This window comes from Schistocerca serialis, chromosome 1 (genome assembly GCF_023864345.2).
Source record: "Schistocerca serialis cubense isolate TAMUIC-IGC-003099 chromosome 1, iqSchSeri2.2, whole genome shotgun sequence".
Taxonomy (NCBI): domain Eukaryota; kingdom Metazoa; phylum Arthropoda; class Insecta; order Orthoptera; family Acrididae; genus Schistocerca; species Schistocerca serialis.
In genome coordinates, this window is record NC_064638.1 from 1,278,712,237 (window position 1) to 1,278,729,604 (window position 17,368).

The 17,368-nt window shown below is 40.1% G+C and overlaps 1 protein-coding gene across 1 annotated transcript in view; it reads right to left on the bottom strand.

Moving 5' to 3' along the window:
• Positions 1–1,844: 1,844 nt before the first annotated feature.
• Positions 1,845–17,368, bottom strand: part of LOC126456888 (serine/arginine repetitive matrix protein 1-like) — an 83,954-nt gene continuing 68,430 nt past the window's right edge. Inside the window, exon 2 of the mRNA XM_050092722.1 lies at positions 1,845–2,078. Within this exon, the coding sequence (XP_049948679.1) occupies positions 1,845–2,078 (234 nt within the window). The remainder of the gene's footprint in view (positions 2,079–17,368) is intronic.

Here is a 17,368-nt window from a genome sequence, read left to right on the forward strand (position 1 = left end):
GAACGAATCCCGAGGCTGTAAGGGCTCTTGTATTATTAAAGAATGATACAGTATTAGCCCTAGTGATGTTGCTGATATCATCCGTCAATTCCAGGGTTAAGGTTATGCTCCAAAAATATGTTTGTAAACAAAATAATCAGTATGTATTCGTCTGTACGGATATTCTTCGCCACATGCCATACATTACAAGTTACATTCCTAAGCAATACGCTTGACTTAAAAGCAGTCGGTTATAAATTGTTGAATAGCCAGAAAGTCCGTCATTAATTCAGACATTGTGTTAAATCAAAACTGCCTATTAGAAGTACCCTCTCAGCCTTTCTCTCACTCCACAACTAAGAATGACTTGCACTTTTCCTTATTTCATCGACTGAATGTGAACTCTGGGTTGTCTGGATGCGGTTGTCCACAGTTTACAAACATCTGAGCTGTTGAAACTTCTATGTTCAATCTGGCTGACCTGTAGCGTATCCAAATCTGTTGCCTGATTTAGCGAGTTTGACCAATGCAAACTGATTTGACCTATTCACAAACTTAGTTAAGTTAACTGAAGTGCCAAGTGTTTCAATTCAGCTTACGCTATTGCCAGTTTAAATCTGATGAATTTTCTTCCAAGCAAGTGACTTCAGTGTTTCTACGCGAAAAATACATACTCAGTCTTCACACCACCGATTTTTCAATTTCACAAGAGTATTCTGTGTGTAGAAAGAATTTAAAAATTAACTATGTAATAAAAGCAGAATTAAACAGGCTCTGAGGTGTTTTATTTCAAGCCAAACCAGTCGTGTCACAGCGCGGTTTCAAGTAGCTGTGGTTTTAATGGAATAATCGGCGGGTAATTAGGTTCAGGGTGTTCACAATGAAGAACGTAATCACGCAGACTTGAATCTATGCCTGTGGGCAGCTGCCTCTTGTCCGCATTCTTCTTCAGATGCAGAAATCTTCTCATAGTCTCGCGAACAGGTGCAAGTCTTCCCTTGATTCGAATGATGAACCCTGGTCTCTCTGCCAATCCATGGTTCCGCCGGAAATCTCTCTTCTTTCGATACAGGTCGCCTAGACTCTCCACTAGAAGCCCAATCCATGTTGAATGTGGCGGTTTCTCCTGCGAACGACAAAAAGAATTATTTTTATTAAACTGCTTGCCTGAGCAATACTATATCTAGCACTTAAGGTATTACAGCCTGCAAACGTCTGGCAATGGGGTGACTATGTTTTGAAAGTAACGAAAAACAAAACAAAAAAAGTAAACAGAGATATAACATGGACACTGATTTAGCTGAATTTTCGTATTGGCGAATTGGTGATATGACGTGTCCAAAACCATTCAATGAATTAGCACAAGTGTTACAACGTAATGTTCTAATTCAAATACAGCCTAATTCTTTTTTAGATCAATCCGAAGTCGATCTTTTTTCGTTTCCACCTATCCTCAAACGATCTATTAACATTCATTACCAGTGTCTGACGTAGAAATAGTAAAAAAGGAATCTACGTTTGTATTTATGTCATGCTGAGCATTTAACATACCATTGCTTGGATGTGAGCTCTTAGATGTGCCATCGCAGTCTGCACTTCCTGTGACGGGGGCTCTCGGATAATCTTCCGTCTGCGCGGTCTGTTGGCAAAGATCTGCAGCCGACTGGTTGGAACTGGAACTCCAGGAGGATAGTAAGAGCCAGAGACTTCCTCCTCTTCATCTTCAACGTCAGACAAGTCAAAATGGACAATTCTTGCTCTCGGACCAAACTGTCAAAAGAAAAAGTCATGTCAATAAATATGTCTGCATAACATTGTTGGAATTAATTTCTTTATTCTTAGAACACTCTGACAGTAATTACTGTCTAATAGTCTACAAACAGGCTCCTGCTGCTTACATGTATTGGTCGAAGCTCTGGTTTATCAGCAGCGGCCTCTTCGCAGTCGGTGGTGGTGGACCCCACCTTCCTCTCATCCGGCTTTGGTCGAGGTGGCCGAAGGCGGCGAAGAGGCGCAGGTGTTGGCGGCTCACCGGCCAGCCTGGGGTTCCCCTGGCTGGTAGCTGGGGAGCTGAGCAGCGACTTCACTCGCGAAGGCATCTGGAAACGTAAAACAAGAAGTGTTTAGTTGCTAGAGTGTTTCCTCAGACGAAAATAGTCATGTGATATCTGCCTTACTGACAAGGAGATTTAGCCTGAAGTAACAATTCAGTCTCATACGGTACAGTGCACCGTATGTAACATACGACAGCCCTTCTCACAATCATAAGAATGTTAATATTGAGATTGAAACACCAACTAATGTGAACAAAAAAGTGATTGATTGTTGAAAGAAAACAAATATTTGTAGGAAGCAAACAATTATTGAGAATAATGGAGTTAATAAATAGCTTAACGATACACTACAGCGTTAATGATACACTGAGGACACTGTATATTTAATTATTTTTCGGGAAAGCTTTCTACCAAGTCAAATCAATTTAATCTGCAAAGGTTTTGAAGAATGTTGGAGAATTACTAAGTGTAGTAATGGCGATGATTAATCATATTTAATTTTAACTGAAATTCTTCAGCCACGTTATTCGTTTTCTATCTGCAAATTATGTATGAAACCTTGTAATGTAATAACAGCAAATCGTTTTCCCTTGTTCAGTGAGTTGTACTCGTAATTCGACACTAATTTTCTGGACTACGAGCGGTAAAATGCAGTCGCTCAGCAAATAGAGAAGTTCATCAAAATATGTAGAATGTAGGCCAGAATACGACAGTCCATCAGTGACAGTAACAGCCTTTCTATAAGACCGATATTTTATCGGGTTTTGTGACAGACATTTCGATAATGTTCTCCTACAGTACTCGCTGAAGGCTTACAGTGCCTTTGCACAGCCTGACCCGATTCATTCAATATCTGTCTAGTACTCTGTTCTGTGTTTTACATGTATTTTTGAGTAGTGTCCTTTCCTTTATTAGTTTCTGTACAGTAGCCGTATACTATGAAGTGTCCATCCTGTCGTGAAGTCCTTCAATAGGTACCTATCAAACGAATGCATGGTTAGCTATTCTTTTATACATGAACCATAGTATGCCTACAGCTACATGCTACATGAACTGAAAGTTTCGAGTCCTTCGTTGAAATAGGACGATACTGACTGTTAACTGAACATATAAAAATTTCTTTTTGCTGTAGTTGCCCTTTTGTGCTTTTGTGATCATTGTTGCTGCAACTGCCTCATTCAGTGATACGATTTTCAATGTGGACTTCCTCAAAGAGTCTTTCTAATCATTGCCGTGAAATCCAGAATATTTCCATCATGGGTGGAGTATCAAACTATCTGTTCTAGGTAGGTACCACAGAGGTATTCAGTAACGTTTATCAGGATGTTTTGTTACGTGCAGCACTAAGATAATTGTAATTATAACGATTTATTGTTGGATGATACAAGTCTCCTCTGATGAATACAGTATAACCTTGGAACTCCGTAAAGTGAAATTTATAGGTGTTGTATTATATTATCCACTTCGCGTGTGAAAAAACGTATTTTGATTTTTCCGTTTCCTTTCTTGATACGAATAGGTCATCTTTAAGAGTATTGTTACGTGCAGCCGAAAATACCGTAAGTTCTAATTGTTTGTGGTATCTAATCACCATATTTTAGCTTTTTGCTTAACTGCTACTGCTATGTCCATAGTCAGTTGGTACTTATGTTTCTCGCAAATACTTGCCATTTACTGAAATCATTGGAAAGCACTCGGATTAACTGTCCGAGTTCGGCGTCTCGACATTACCAATGCAAGTAATCTCTTAAAACATTCAGATATAAGCTATGTCGCATGTTGTGCAACTGTGTTAGATGTGATAAATCAGTCACGCCCAAACATGACTGGCACGATTGGTTGAACGAATCCTGAGGCTCTAAGAACTACTGAGTTATTCAAAGAATAGCCAATCTTAACCTTAGTGAAAGAAGCATTGTCAATGATGTTCCTGATATCATCCACAGTTGCAGAAGTAAGGTAACGGTCTAAAAAGCTACCTGTACCCACATTAATCAGTATACATCATTCCTTATGAACACACTTCGCTGCATACGTTATACGGCAGGCTACATTACTGAGTCGTTTTTACTTAAAAGCCGTTGGCTATAGGGTGTAGACTATCCATGAAGTTCCGCGTTAATTCAGACATTATGTATTACGAAAATTGCTATCAAAAGTATCCTCTCAAACTTTCTTTCACTCTACAGTTAACCACGACTTGCACTGTTCCTTACTTTGTAACCTCCCCCTCACTTATCGACCTTAATGACAGTGAAAAATTAAACTGCGTGTACCTAATGGAAATTTGGGAAAAGCAATCGTCACCGAAGTTAATCTGTCGGTAAAGAGGGAGGAAAGGATTACATCTAAATGAAAAGAAAAATGCAAATGAAACTGGTGGAAATTAATTTTGAAAAGGGGTAAAGTTAATGAAGAAAGTAAATGTGCGGCCGTTACGTTAACAATTAACTAGCGGTAATTAGATATTTGAGATTTGGGGGAAATTACGGTCGCCAGTCCTAAGGACAATTACTATAGTAACTGAAAAAGAAAGGTAATTACACATATAATTAGCACTAGAAGCGTGGCAACTGAAGGTTGGCACGTGTAGTGTGAAAACTGAAAGTTTGTCAGAAGTAATAACTTTCGCTGCACTCTGACTTAATTTAGCAAAAGAATTAATAAAACCGGAAAACTGAAAGTTAATTTAGTGACTGAAATTAATAAGAAGCTTTCTTTGTTAAGCACATCGAAATTCAGTAAAATACGGTTAGTCTTGGACTACCTCAATAATCATTTCAAAAGCTACTTGAATCTAAGCTATTTAGAAATAAGAGATTTAGCTTTGACTTGAATTAAATGATTCTGAACAATTAACAATAGTAAGATTTAGTACGTACCAAGCTGAGCTGCAGTCACAGGTAAGCTAAAATACGGTAACAAAACTCGCACTCTTAATTTGTGCTTGCGTAATCTAAATATTGTAGCCAGCTATGAATACTTAAACTGAACTTTGAAATTAAAGCAGTGAAATGGAATGATTGTACTTTAATGCTGGCATCTGAATTTCAACGACACTCGGGTTGATTTCGGAAAAGGAAGGGACCCTGCTTGGTAATGCAATTGGGACAATGAGCAACAAAAGTTCATGCTAAGTTGCTGTAATTTTGCGAGGCAAATGGAACAGTTTGAAAAGCTGAGGTCTGCCATACAATTCTGAAACTTTACGTGCTTCCAGTCTTCCTTGTTGGTTGATTGAAGGTTTGAAGGCGTCGATCGAGGAGGTGGCGACAGTCACTTATTGTCGGCCGTCGCTGTTGCAGAAGCTGGATGTTGGTGCGCCTTCTTCTCGACACGGTCACCAGACGAAACGGGCTCTTGATGTGCGCCAAAATCATTAAAATTCGTAACACTATGAGAAATGGAATACTATTTGCAAAATTAATTAGAGTGCATGGTCATAAAAACAGGTAGATCAAAATACGCAAATAAATAATTAAATAGACTACACGTTTTATATAACCTTTTCATAATTAATATTCTCGTCACGAGAATCTATTTAACGCTAAACAAGAAAATAATGTACAGCAGATCGACAAAAACATAAATATTAACAGCAGAATTCTTTCAGCTGTCCGGGAAGAAAAACAACTCCGCCTTCCGTACGCGCAAGTACTTAGAATGCCGACCGGCACAAGAGCCGACAGCGGCTCCGCCTCGCCAGTATTGTTGCGCCCGCCTGTGCGGCACGCTTGATCTCACTCGCCCTTGTGACGGCGTTTCCAGAACGTCCGTTTCACTGAATTCTTTCGGAAAAACTCACTCCCGAGTAATCTCAAGGAGTCCATAAACACTATCACAGTGGATAACTCAACACTGTCCATCATCACACGCATGTACTAGCCTGAAACTTAAAACAGCGTCTAAGTACATCGGCAATGACTAATAAAACACACATTCATTAAATCTTACAGCAAGTTACAAAATCATATTTACATTCCTTAATCTACTGTGACTCAGCTGAAAACTTAAACTAGCAGCTTGGTTTTAAAATTGATTAATATTCAGTAACTCTTAAATCATTTAATCAACATTAATTACTTATTAATTACAACGTCTTTAATGACCTCTAGGTCAGGCAAAAGCATCGCAACATGGCACATCCTTAAATCTTACACTCTATATTTACATACTGTACAAATTACCCTTTCTGTGGTATTAATCAATCCTTGGTTGGTACAATTTCAGGTCTACAATGTTCCGTATACCTAATAGCTTTCCAGAGCTTGGATACTCTAAGCAATAAGCATTTGTGTGAGGTATACCAATGACTTTATATGGTCCATTATAAACAAACTTAAATTTAGAGATTTCATGGTCTAACTCGCTCGATTTCTCATGAGCTTTTACAAGTACTAAGTCTCCGATTGCAAACTTAGCAAAACGCGCTTTAGCGTCATGACGACGTATGCGAGCATCGGCTTTTAGCTTCATTACTTCTCGCAAACGATCCTTTTTCGCACCAATACTAATGTCAATCCGTGGAGGGAATTTGATTATCTCTTCCACTAAACTTTTACTTCTGTCATCCAACAGGATTTCCTCTGGAGAAAATCCCGTAGATTCATGTCTCAAGGTGTTCATAATTCTCTCAAATACTGCTACATATTTGCCCCATGCCCTATGGTTGTGATGGCAATAGGTACGGCAAAGTCGGCCTAGCTCGCGCATATACCTCTCAGCGGGATTCCCAGCCGGACAATAAGCTGAAATATGGATCACCTCGACCCCATTACTTTCCATGCCTTCATTCCACAACTTAGAAGTAAATTGTGCCCCATTGTCTGATAGAATCGCCTTGGGCTTACCAATATGAACAAAATAATCGTTCACAAGCTTGCTATAGACCGTTTTGGCTGTAGCTTTCCTAATCGGGTATAGTTTGATGAACTTGGAAAAAGCTTCTAGCACTACTAAAATGTAGGCAAAGGTCCGTACAAGTCCACGCACAGTAACTCAAAGGTGTCGTTGGGCCTTATACTTTGCATAGGACCACGACTCGTACAGTTGGTAACCTTCACCTTCTGACATAAATCGCAAGTTTTCACTCTGTAAGTAACTCAAATATTTTCCCAGATACAGCACTCAATTCTGCACCGGTGTCAATCAACACGTTTAGTTGTAGGTCGTGCATATTAACAGACACTACTATCTGACTACACTTGTCCTCGACTGTTTCATTATTTTCCCACAGTAAATCCTCGTCTATATCCGGGTCATTCCAGAAAAAAACCATCCGGCTTTGATCCTAAATCCGGTTTATCTGGCGGCTTTTTCAGCCTCTGTTCACTTACAGTTTTAATTTCAACACGTCTGTCCCGAGGCTTAGTCTGTAGCTTCGCCTCCAATACCGAAACCTTTTCCTGTAACTCGTCAACTAGTGAGTGTTGCTTTGCTATCAATTCACTAATTGTCACCTTCGTTGATTCCTCTTCAGTCAGATTGATCTCATCTGCCAATCTACCTGAAGAAATATGCCCAGTAGTATCTGCAATTACTTCCTCTAGATCTGCGCAACCCACACTGCTATCGTCTGACCGTATAATGTCAGCTCTAACCTCATACACGCTGTAATCTATGTGCTTTTCTACCAATTGTGTCCGGTTATCACTAAAATTTTCGTTATCTTTCTCCTTAATACTCTCGCAATGTTTAAACTGGAGGTTTGCGTCGGATGGGTCGGCTACTTCTACCACTATAACTTTCGGTAAAGTCTGCCGGTTAGGGCCAGAGCTTTCCGCTACTACTTCAACATCTAACTCCTGCGGGACGAAACACGACGAATCTTGCTCGTACTCCCCATCAACATCAACTATTTCTGGTAAAGTCTGCCGGTTAGGGCCAGAACTTTCCATCACTTCACAAATACTATCTTCCTGTGGGACGAGACGCTGAAAATCCTGCACGTACTCCCCATAAACACTTCTCCCATACAGGCCCCTATAATCTCTTAGTTCGTCGTATAAGCGACCGAACTGCCTTAACCAGACCTCATCCCTCTCTGCATCCCCTCGCTCGATGGCGGACGTTTTATCCGACATCTGATCTTCTCTCAACACTTGCGAATCATTCTTAAACTCAATCTCCAGTTCCGCTGTGGGTATTACAGCTGCCACTTTATAATCGATTTCCGGAACACTACTTAAATTGTTCTCATTGACAGTGAATGTATTTTCTACTGCCGTGTCTACAGCTGATCTACTACTTGTGGGCGCACTCCTTTCTCTTAACACTGGCACACTCTCCCGCCGTTGATTATTCCATACGGAATTTTCATAACGACGACACCTGAGTTTTCTCCTGTTATTGGGCCACCAAAATTTCTCCACGCCCGGTCGGCCCCTCACCGGCGCGGCTAATGGTTTCCCTGTCTCGTCCCAGCAGATACGCTCCTCGGATGCTGCTGAGGCGGCTGATCACACCCTCTGGCGTTATTACTATTCTGTGAAGCCCGTATCACGTTAGTATGATACTGGTTTCCGTCATTCCTGTTATTATTTGCATTGTACCGATTGTTATTACGGTCCTAACCATTATTGTTATTGCTGCCATGGTTGCGGTATGCATTATTCCCATGGTTATCGTTGTTGTGGTTGCTGTGGTACCCGTTGTTGTTACCACGGCCTCTACCACTGTCGTAATTATTGCGCCAATTGTCCTCGTCCTCCACTCTTTCCACGAAATCATTTATTGTCCTGTAATTGCTTCGTACGTAGCGTTTTGTATCATCTGGAAGCTTTTTGTAGAGTTCCCAGACTATTTCGGATTCCGTGCGGCGATCACGCAAGTATTCCAACTTGCGGATCCAGCTCTCACAAAACTCCTTCATCGAGCCGCGCGAATTCGCATCGAAAGGCCTCGATACGACAAATTCGCGCCAGACACCTTGCTGTTTTTGCTCTGACCAGTATTCAGCCAGAAACAAATTTTTAAATTCGTCAAAAGTCAGGTTCGTAATGTTGAGGTTTAAGCCCCAACGCTTGGCATCACCAGCCAACACATCAATAATCGCATTAATTTTTCTCTCATCAGTCCATGATCTGGGTAAAACTCTTTCACAATTCTTAATGAAATCCGTCGCGTGTATACCGCCTTTTTTCAAGGGGTCGAACCGCTCCTCTTTCGTCAACAATTCCGAACTATGTGCATAGATTGGCAGATAGCTCTGTTTTTCGTCAAGTTTCTTTTCTAATTCCGACACTCTCGTAATTACTTGGCAAGTGGTTGTCGCAAGCGTTTCCACTTCCCTCTTTTTCTCTTCGCAGGTATTAGCCTGCTTCGTCACTTTGGTATCTACTTCGGATACTAAAGCCTTTAAAGTTTCCACCTTCTTTTGATCCTCTTTTTTCACTAATTGAATTTGTTCCGTCACCTTATTCTCGATGATCGGAGCAACTGATTCTCCTAAACTTTTCTCGATTCTGCTAATTTCGGAATTAAAACGAGTATTTATGCTCGCAATTTCCGCCTGAACGCCTATCATTTCCTGTTTAAGATTACCGATTTCGGTATTAATTACAACAATATCTTCTTTGATTTTATCAACTTTTGTGTTAACAACTCCAACATTGTTGATAACAACGTTAATAGATTTGTTCTGATTGTCTAGCATCCGTTCAAATTTTTCAGACTGAGCTTCTTGCTTGGCAGCCCGAGCTTCTTGCTTGGCAGCCTGAGCTTCTTGTTTGGCAGCCTGATCTTCTTGCTTGGCCGATTGACTCTTGATTTCGTTAATCAAAACATTCAATAAATCAGTTAAATTCCCGGAAACTACCGGTTTTACTTCCGTAGCGGCTTCCTCTTTAATTGTCCCCCCGTATTCGTCATCAAGGGCTTCAGATTTGATTTTCACATCCGATTGCGAAACATTTTCTAAAGTTTGGAATTCCATTTCTGCTCTTTGTTGCGTCTCGGCGGTCGCATCTTTCATGCTAGCCGCCTGCCCCTGAACAATGGGTACCGCGGTGTGCGTTTCCCACTGTTCGACCGATTGTTCCGTATCCAAGTCTACCAAATTTTGGCAATTGTTGCCTTCACTCATTTTAATAATTTTCAATATAAATGCCAAATCTCAAATATAATTAGGATTACTCCCACCACCTATTCTCGCTGACGTAACGGCCTGTACGTAACCAGTACTTCGTTACGAGATTTGCACCATACAAAATTCGTGTCCAGAACAACCTCAGAACTGAAGATTGTCCTGTCACCAGGTCGCCACGTGCAACCTCCCCCTCACTTACCGACCTTAATGACAGTGAAAAATTAAACCGCGTGTACCTAATGGAAATTTGGGAAAAGCAATCGTCACCGAAGTTAATCTGTCGGTAAAGAGGGAGGAAAGGGTTACATCTAAATGAAAGGAAAAATGCAAATGAAACTGGTGGAAATTAATTTTGAAAAGGGGTAAAGTTAATGAAGAAAGTAAATGTGCGGCCGTTACGTTAACAATTAACTAGCGGTAATTAGATATTTGAGATTTGGGGGAAATTACGGTCGCCAGTCCTAAGGACAATTACTATAGTAACTGAAAAAGAAAGGTAATTACACATATAATTAGCACTAGAAGCGTGGCAACTGAAGGTTGGCACGTGTAGTGTGAAAACTGAAAGTTTGTCAGAAGTAATAACTTTCGCTGCACTCTGACTTAATTTAGCAAAAGAATTAATAAAACCGGAAAACTGAAAGTTAATTTAGTGACTGAAATTAATAAGAAGCTTTCTTTGTTAAGCACATCGAAATTCAGTAAAATACGGTTAGTCTTGGACTACCTCAATAATCATTTCAAAAGCTACTTGAATCTAAGCTATTTAGAAATAAGAGATTTAGCTTTGACTTGAATTAAATGATTCTGAACAATTAACAATAGTAAGATTTAGTGCGTACCAAGCTGAGCTGCAGTCACAGGTAAGCTAAAATACGGTAACAAAACTCGCACTCTTAATTTGTGCTTGCGTAATCTAAATATTGTAGCCAGCTATGAATACTTAAACTGAACTTTGAAATTAAAGCAGTGAAATGGAATGATTGTACTTTAATGCTGGCATCTGAATTTCAACGACACTCGGGTTGATTTCGGAAAAGGAAGGGACCCTGCTTGGTAATGCAATTGGGACAATGAGCAACAAAAGTTCATGCTAAGTTGCTGTAATTTTGCGAGGCAAATGGAACAGTTTGAAAAGCTGAGGTCTGCCATACAATTCTGAAACTTTACGTGCTTCCAGTCTTCCTTGTTGGTTGATTGAAGGTTTGAAGGCGTCGATCGAGGAGGTGGCGACAGTCACTTATTGTCGGCCGTCGCTGTTGCAGAAGCTGGATGTTGGTGCGCCTTCTTCTCGACACGGTCACCAGACGAAACGGGCTCTTGATGTGCGCCAGCTAATGCTTCCTGTCCGCTACACCATGTCAGAAACTATCATTGCAAGTCGAGCGCAATTACATGCTGCCAAACCCCGAAAGCGCGGGAACTCGCGGGAGCTTCACACAACACACCTGCTCCACTCGCTACTCCCGCCAGACTCTCTCTTCCCGCGCTCCACGCGGCAGAGTTAACACTACCAAAGATCCTACACACTTTGATTCTTCACACGACCCATCGATGTAATCGTTCGATAGCAGTTTTCCCTAGGCAAGACCCAGCGTAAAAATACAAATAATGTTTACGAAACAAACCAATTATACATCGACATAAATGCATAAATATATATATACAAATAGTAAAACAATTACAATATGTAAAGACACAGAAATATCATATATTCAGGTAGCAAAAATAAGGAAAACAAATTATAGTACAATAGATGGAAATAGGAGGATATGCATTTCCGACGTTACAACTTGTCCGACTGTATCTGAACTCTGGGCTGTTTGGACGCGTTCGTCTACAGTTGACGAAGCTCTGAGGCGGTTGGAAACTCCTAAATTAAATCTGCCCGACCTGTATCCTCTCTGAACGCAGTTGCCTGATTTGGCAAGTTTGACCTCAGTAAATTGATTTAACTCCTTCATAAACTTTGTGAAGTTAACTGCAGCGCCAGCTGCTCCAATTCAGCTTACGCTATTGCCAGTTTAAATCTGATGTATTTTCTTCCAAGCAAGTTACTTCAGAGATTCCTACGGGAAAATACATACTCAGTCGTCACACTACCGATCATGTTTCAATTTCACAAAAGTTTACTGTGTGTAGAAGGAATTTAAAAATTAACTGTGCAATAAAAAGACAATTTAACTAGTTTTAAGGTGTTTTGTTTCAAGTTCAACCAGACTGGCTTCCGACTGTCACTTCACAGTGCAGTTTCAAGTAGGTGTAGTGTTAACGGAATAACCGGAGGTAATTAGGACCAGGGTGTTTACAATGAAGAAAGTTACCACACAGAGTTGAATCTATTCCCGTCGGCAGCCGCCTCTTGCCCTGATTCTTTTTCAGATACAGAAATCTTCTCAATGCCTCGCGAACACGTGCGAGTCTTCCCTTCATTCGAATGACGAACCATGATCTCTCTGTCAATCCAGGGTTCCATCGACTGAATTCTCCATTAGAAGCCCTATCCATGTTGTAGGTGCCGTGTTCTCCTGAGGATGACAAAAATAATTATTTTAATAAGATGCTACTCTGAGCAACACTATAGCTAGCACTACAGCCTACAAACGTTCTGTAAAAATGGGGTGCCTATAACTTTTGCAAGTGATGAAAAAAGTAGAGGGGGTGACATGTGAACTGATTTAACTGAATATTTGTATTGAGAGTATCATCACTCCATAAACAATCCATCCAAATGAATTAACACAAGTGTTGCAAAGTATCGTGATAATCTTATTCACGTATATGCACATTCTCTTTTTAGATCACTGTCATGATAATCTCTTTTAGTTTAAACCTGTTCTCAAACAATGTTAATTTTTCCCGGGGGCATGCAGCTTTACTGTATGGTTAAATCATGATGGGGTTCTCTTGGGAAAAATATTCCGGAGGTAAAATAGTCCCCCATTCGGATCTCCGGGCGGGGACTACTTAAGAGGACGTCGTTATCAAGAGAAAGAAAACTGGCGTTCTACGGATCGGAACGTGGAATGTCAGATCCCTTAATCGGGCAGGTAGGTTAGAAAATTTAAAAAGGGAAATTAATAGGTTAAAGTTAGATATAGTGGGAATTAGTGAAGTTCGGTGGCAGGAGGAACAAGACTTTTGGTCAGGTGAATACAGGATTAGAAATACAAAATCAAATAGGGATAATGCAGGAGTAGGTTTAACAATGAATAAAAAATTAGGAGTGCGGGTAAGCTACTACCAACAGCATAGTGAACGCCTTATTGTGGCCAAGATAGACACAAAGCCCATGCCTAGTACAGTAGTCAAAGTTTATATGCCACTAACTCTGCAGATGATGAAGAAATTAAAGAAATTAATGATTAGATAAAAGAAATTATGCAGGAAGTGAAGGGAGACGAAAATTTAATAGTCACAGGTGACTGGAATTCGAGAGTAGGAAAAGGGAGAGAAGGAAACATAGTAGGTGAATATGCATTGGGGCTAAGATATGAAAGAGGAAGCCGGCTGGTAGAATTTTGTGCAGAGCATAACTTAATCATAGCTTAATCATAGCTAACACTTGGTTCAAGAATCGTGAAAGAAGGTTGTATACATGGAAGAACCCTGGAGATACTAAAAGGTATCAGATAGATTTCGGAACCAGGTTTTAAATTGTAAGACGTTTCCAGGGGCAGAAGTGGACTCTGACCACAATCTATTGGTTATGAACTGTAGATTAAAACTGAAGAAACTGCAAAAAGGTGGGAATTTAAAGAGATGGGACCTGGATAAACTGACTAAACCAGAGGTTGTACAGAGTTTCAGGGACAGCATAAGCGAACAATTGACAGGAATGGGGGAAAGAAATACAGTAGAAGAAGAATGGGTAGCTCTGAGGGATGAAGTAGTGAAGGCAACAGAGGATGAAGTAGGTAAAAAGACGAGGGCTAGTAGAACTCCTTGGGTAACAGAAGAAATATTGAATTTAATTGATGAAAGGAGAAAATATAAAAACGCAGTAAATGAAGCAGGCAAAAAGGAATACAAACGTCTCAAAAATGAGATCGACAGGTAGTGCAAAATGGCTAAACAGGGATGGCTAGAGGACAAATGTAAGGATGTAGCGGCTTATCTCCCTAGGGGTAAGATAGATACTGGCTACAGGAAAATTAAAGAGACCTTTGGAGAAAAGAGAGCCGCTTGTATTAATATCAAGAGCTCAGATGGAAACCCAGTTCTAAGCAAAGAAGGGAAAACAGAAAGGAGGAAGGAGTATACAGAAGGTCTATACAAGGGCGATGTACTTGAGGGCAATGTTATAGAAATGGAAGAGGATGTAGATGAAGATGAAATGGGAGATACGATACTGCGTGAAGAGTCTGACAGAGCACTGAAAGTCCTGAGTCGAAACAAGAACCCGGGAGTAGACAATATTCCATTAGAACTACTGACGGCCTTGGGAGAGCCAGTCCTGACAAAACTCTACCATCTGGTGAGCAAGATGTATGAGACAGGCGAAATACCCGCAGACTTCACGACAAATATAATAATTCCAATCCCAAAGAAAGCAGGTGTTGACAGATGTGAAAATTACCGAACTATCAGTTTAATAACTCACAGCTAAAATACTAACATGAATTCTTCACAGATGAATGGAAAAACTGGTATAGAAGCCGACCTCGGGGAAGACCAGTTTGGATTCCGTAGAAATGTTGGAACACGTGAAGCAATACTGACCTTGCGACATATGTTAGAAGAAAGATTAAGGAAAGGCAAACCTGCGTTTCTAGCATTTGTAGACTTAGAGAAAGCTTTTGACAATGTTGACTGGAATACTCTCTTTCAAATTCTAAAGCTGGCAGGAGTAAAATACAGGGAGCGACAGGCTATTTACAATTTGTACAGAAACCAGATGGCAGATATAAGAATCGAGGGGCACGAAAGGGAAGCAGTGGTTGGGAAGGGAGTGAGACAGGGTTGTAGCCTCTCCTCGATGTTATTCAATCTGTATATTGAGCAAGCAGTAAAGGAAACAAAAGAAAAATTCGGAGTAGGTACTAAAATCCATGGAAAAGAAATAAAATGTTTGAGGTTCGCCGATGATATTGTAATTCTGTCAGAGACAGCAAAGGACTTGGAAGAGCAGTTGAACAGAATGGAGTGTCCTGAAAGGAGGATATAAGATGAACATCAACAAATGCAAAACGAGGATAATGGAATGTAGTCGAATTAAGTCGGGTGATGCTGCGGGAATTTTAGTAGTAAAGGAGTTTTGCTATTTAGGGAGTAAAATAACTGATGATGGTCGAAGTAGAGAGGATATAAAATGTAGACTGGCAATGGCAAGGAAATCGTTTCTGAAGAAGAGAAATTTGTTAACATCGAGTATAGATTTAAGTGTCAGGAAGTCGTTTCTGAAAGTATTTGTATGGAGTGTAGCCATGTATGGAAGTGAAACGTGGACGATAACCAGTTTGGACAAGAAGAGAATAGAAGCTTTCGAAATGTGGTGCTACAGAAGAATGCTAAAGATAAGGTGGGTAGATCACGTAACTAATGAGGAGGTATTGAATAGGATTGGGGAGAAGAGAAGTTTGTGGCACAACTTGACTAGAAGAAGGGATTGGTTGGTAGGACATGTTTTGAGGCATCAAGGGATCACAATTTTAGCATTGGAGGGCAGCGTGGAGGGTAAAAATCGTAGAGGGAGACCAAGAGATGAATACACTAAGCAGATTCAGAAGGATGTAGGTTGCAGTAGGTACTGGGAGATGAAGAAGCTTGCACAGGATAGAGTAGCATGGAGAGCTGCATCAAACCAGTCTCAGGACTGAAGACCACAACAACAACAACATTAAGTTCCAAGAATTTAACTATAATTTTCGAAAAACGACTCTCATTATTTCTCTCCTTGTAAAGTCCAATGAAAATACACAATTACCAAACGAACTGAACAGTGATTAGCAGTAGTTATCATTCACATAAATTAGCAGTCACATCCTGTTAATAATGATCATCATCTCAACCATTAATCAATTCAGCACCAAAAAGTTATCAAAGACATCACGAGACTTAGTGAAGCATGACATGAGTCCTGGTTTAACTAACACACAAACAACACAAATGCAATAAAATAACACTGCACAAACACTTTTTTATACTCTTTCTTTTATGGAAATACTTCGGATTCCTTTAGCAAAAACATTCTTATTATAGAGAACAATATAGTGGGGCCCATAAACTGTCGTTTAATCTAAGGCAAATTCTGTAACTATTTCAGAGACAAGTTGTATTACACTAATGTGAATTTGTAACCCTACTTGAATTTGTTTATACTTCAATACTATATAGCAATTTACTCAAATGTTATACTCAAATAAAACTTCATGGTAATAGTCAAGGCAAAATCAAATTTCCTGTAAGTCAAATTTGTGCCTTTTTTATTATCTGTGATGCAGGTGGTGTAACAGGCAACATTTATACACTTTAACACTGAAACTTTGGCACATTCAAATTAGAAACAATTCTATGGTAATTCAGAAACAGGATACTCGGTCTTTTGCGCGTTTAAGATAGGACCCTAAAATGGTTTCATGATCAGGACAATTTCAAAGTTCACACACATGTTTTATCACTTGAATTTTAATTGAAAAAGCACACACACAAAGATACTGGTCCATACTAAGATATGTATCTGATTTCCTGACGCTGGCAGAGCAGTGGCGCAATACTGGTGGCAAGCACGTGGCGGCTACCTGGTCTCACTTCTTGCACTTCAAGGCTCTTTTCAAATTTCTTCTTGACGACGTATTAATCATTTCAGAGCCATTCCATACTACATCCGAGGCAATTTCAACATAAATCGGCTTCCGAATGCCTCACTTGTCACCCACGGAATTGACTGTACAACTGGTGGCCACTGACTGCGCAATGTACTCTCTCTCTCACCGCCCAGATTGACCACCAAATCCACCTTTTCCCGCGTGCCATGCCCCTTCCGCAGAGGAGGGGGTTCGCTACACCTTTTCCTTTATACGATACTACTTCAAAGTATAATGTCTCTTTTACGTGCATACATATTTTATAAAGTTTCATATTTTTAAACATTATTAAACCTTCACAATATATACATCATTAACTTCCACTTTCCTTTTGACAATTCAAAGATCTTAACTAGTACAGAGCTTCACTCCATAGTTACATACATATAATAACACTGTATAAACTACTTACAATCGATGATGGTGTTACACACTGGCCGTCC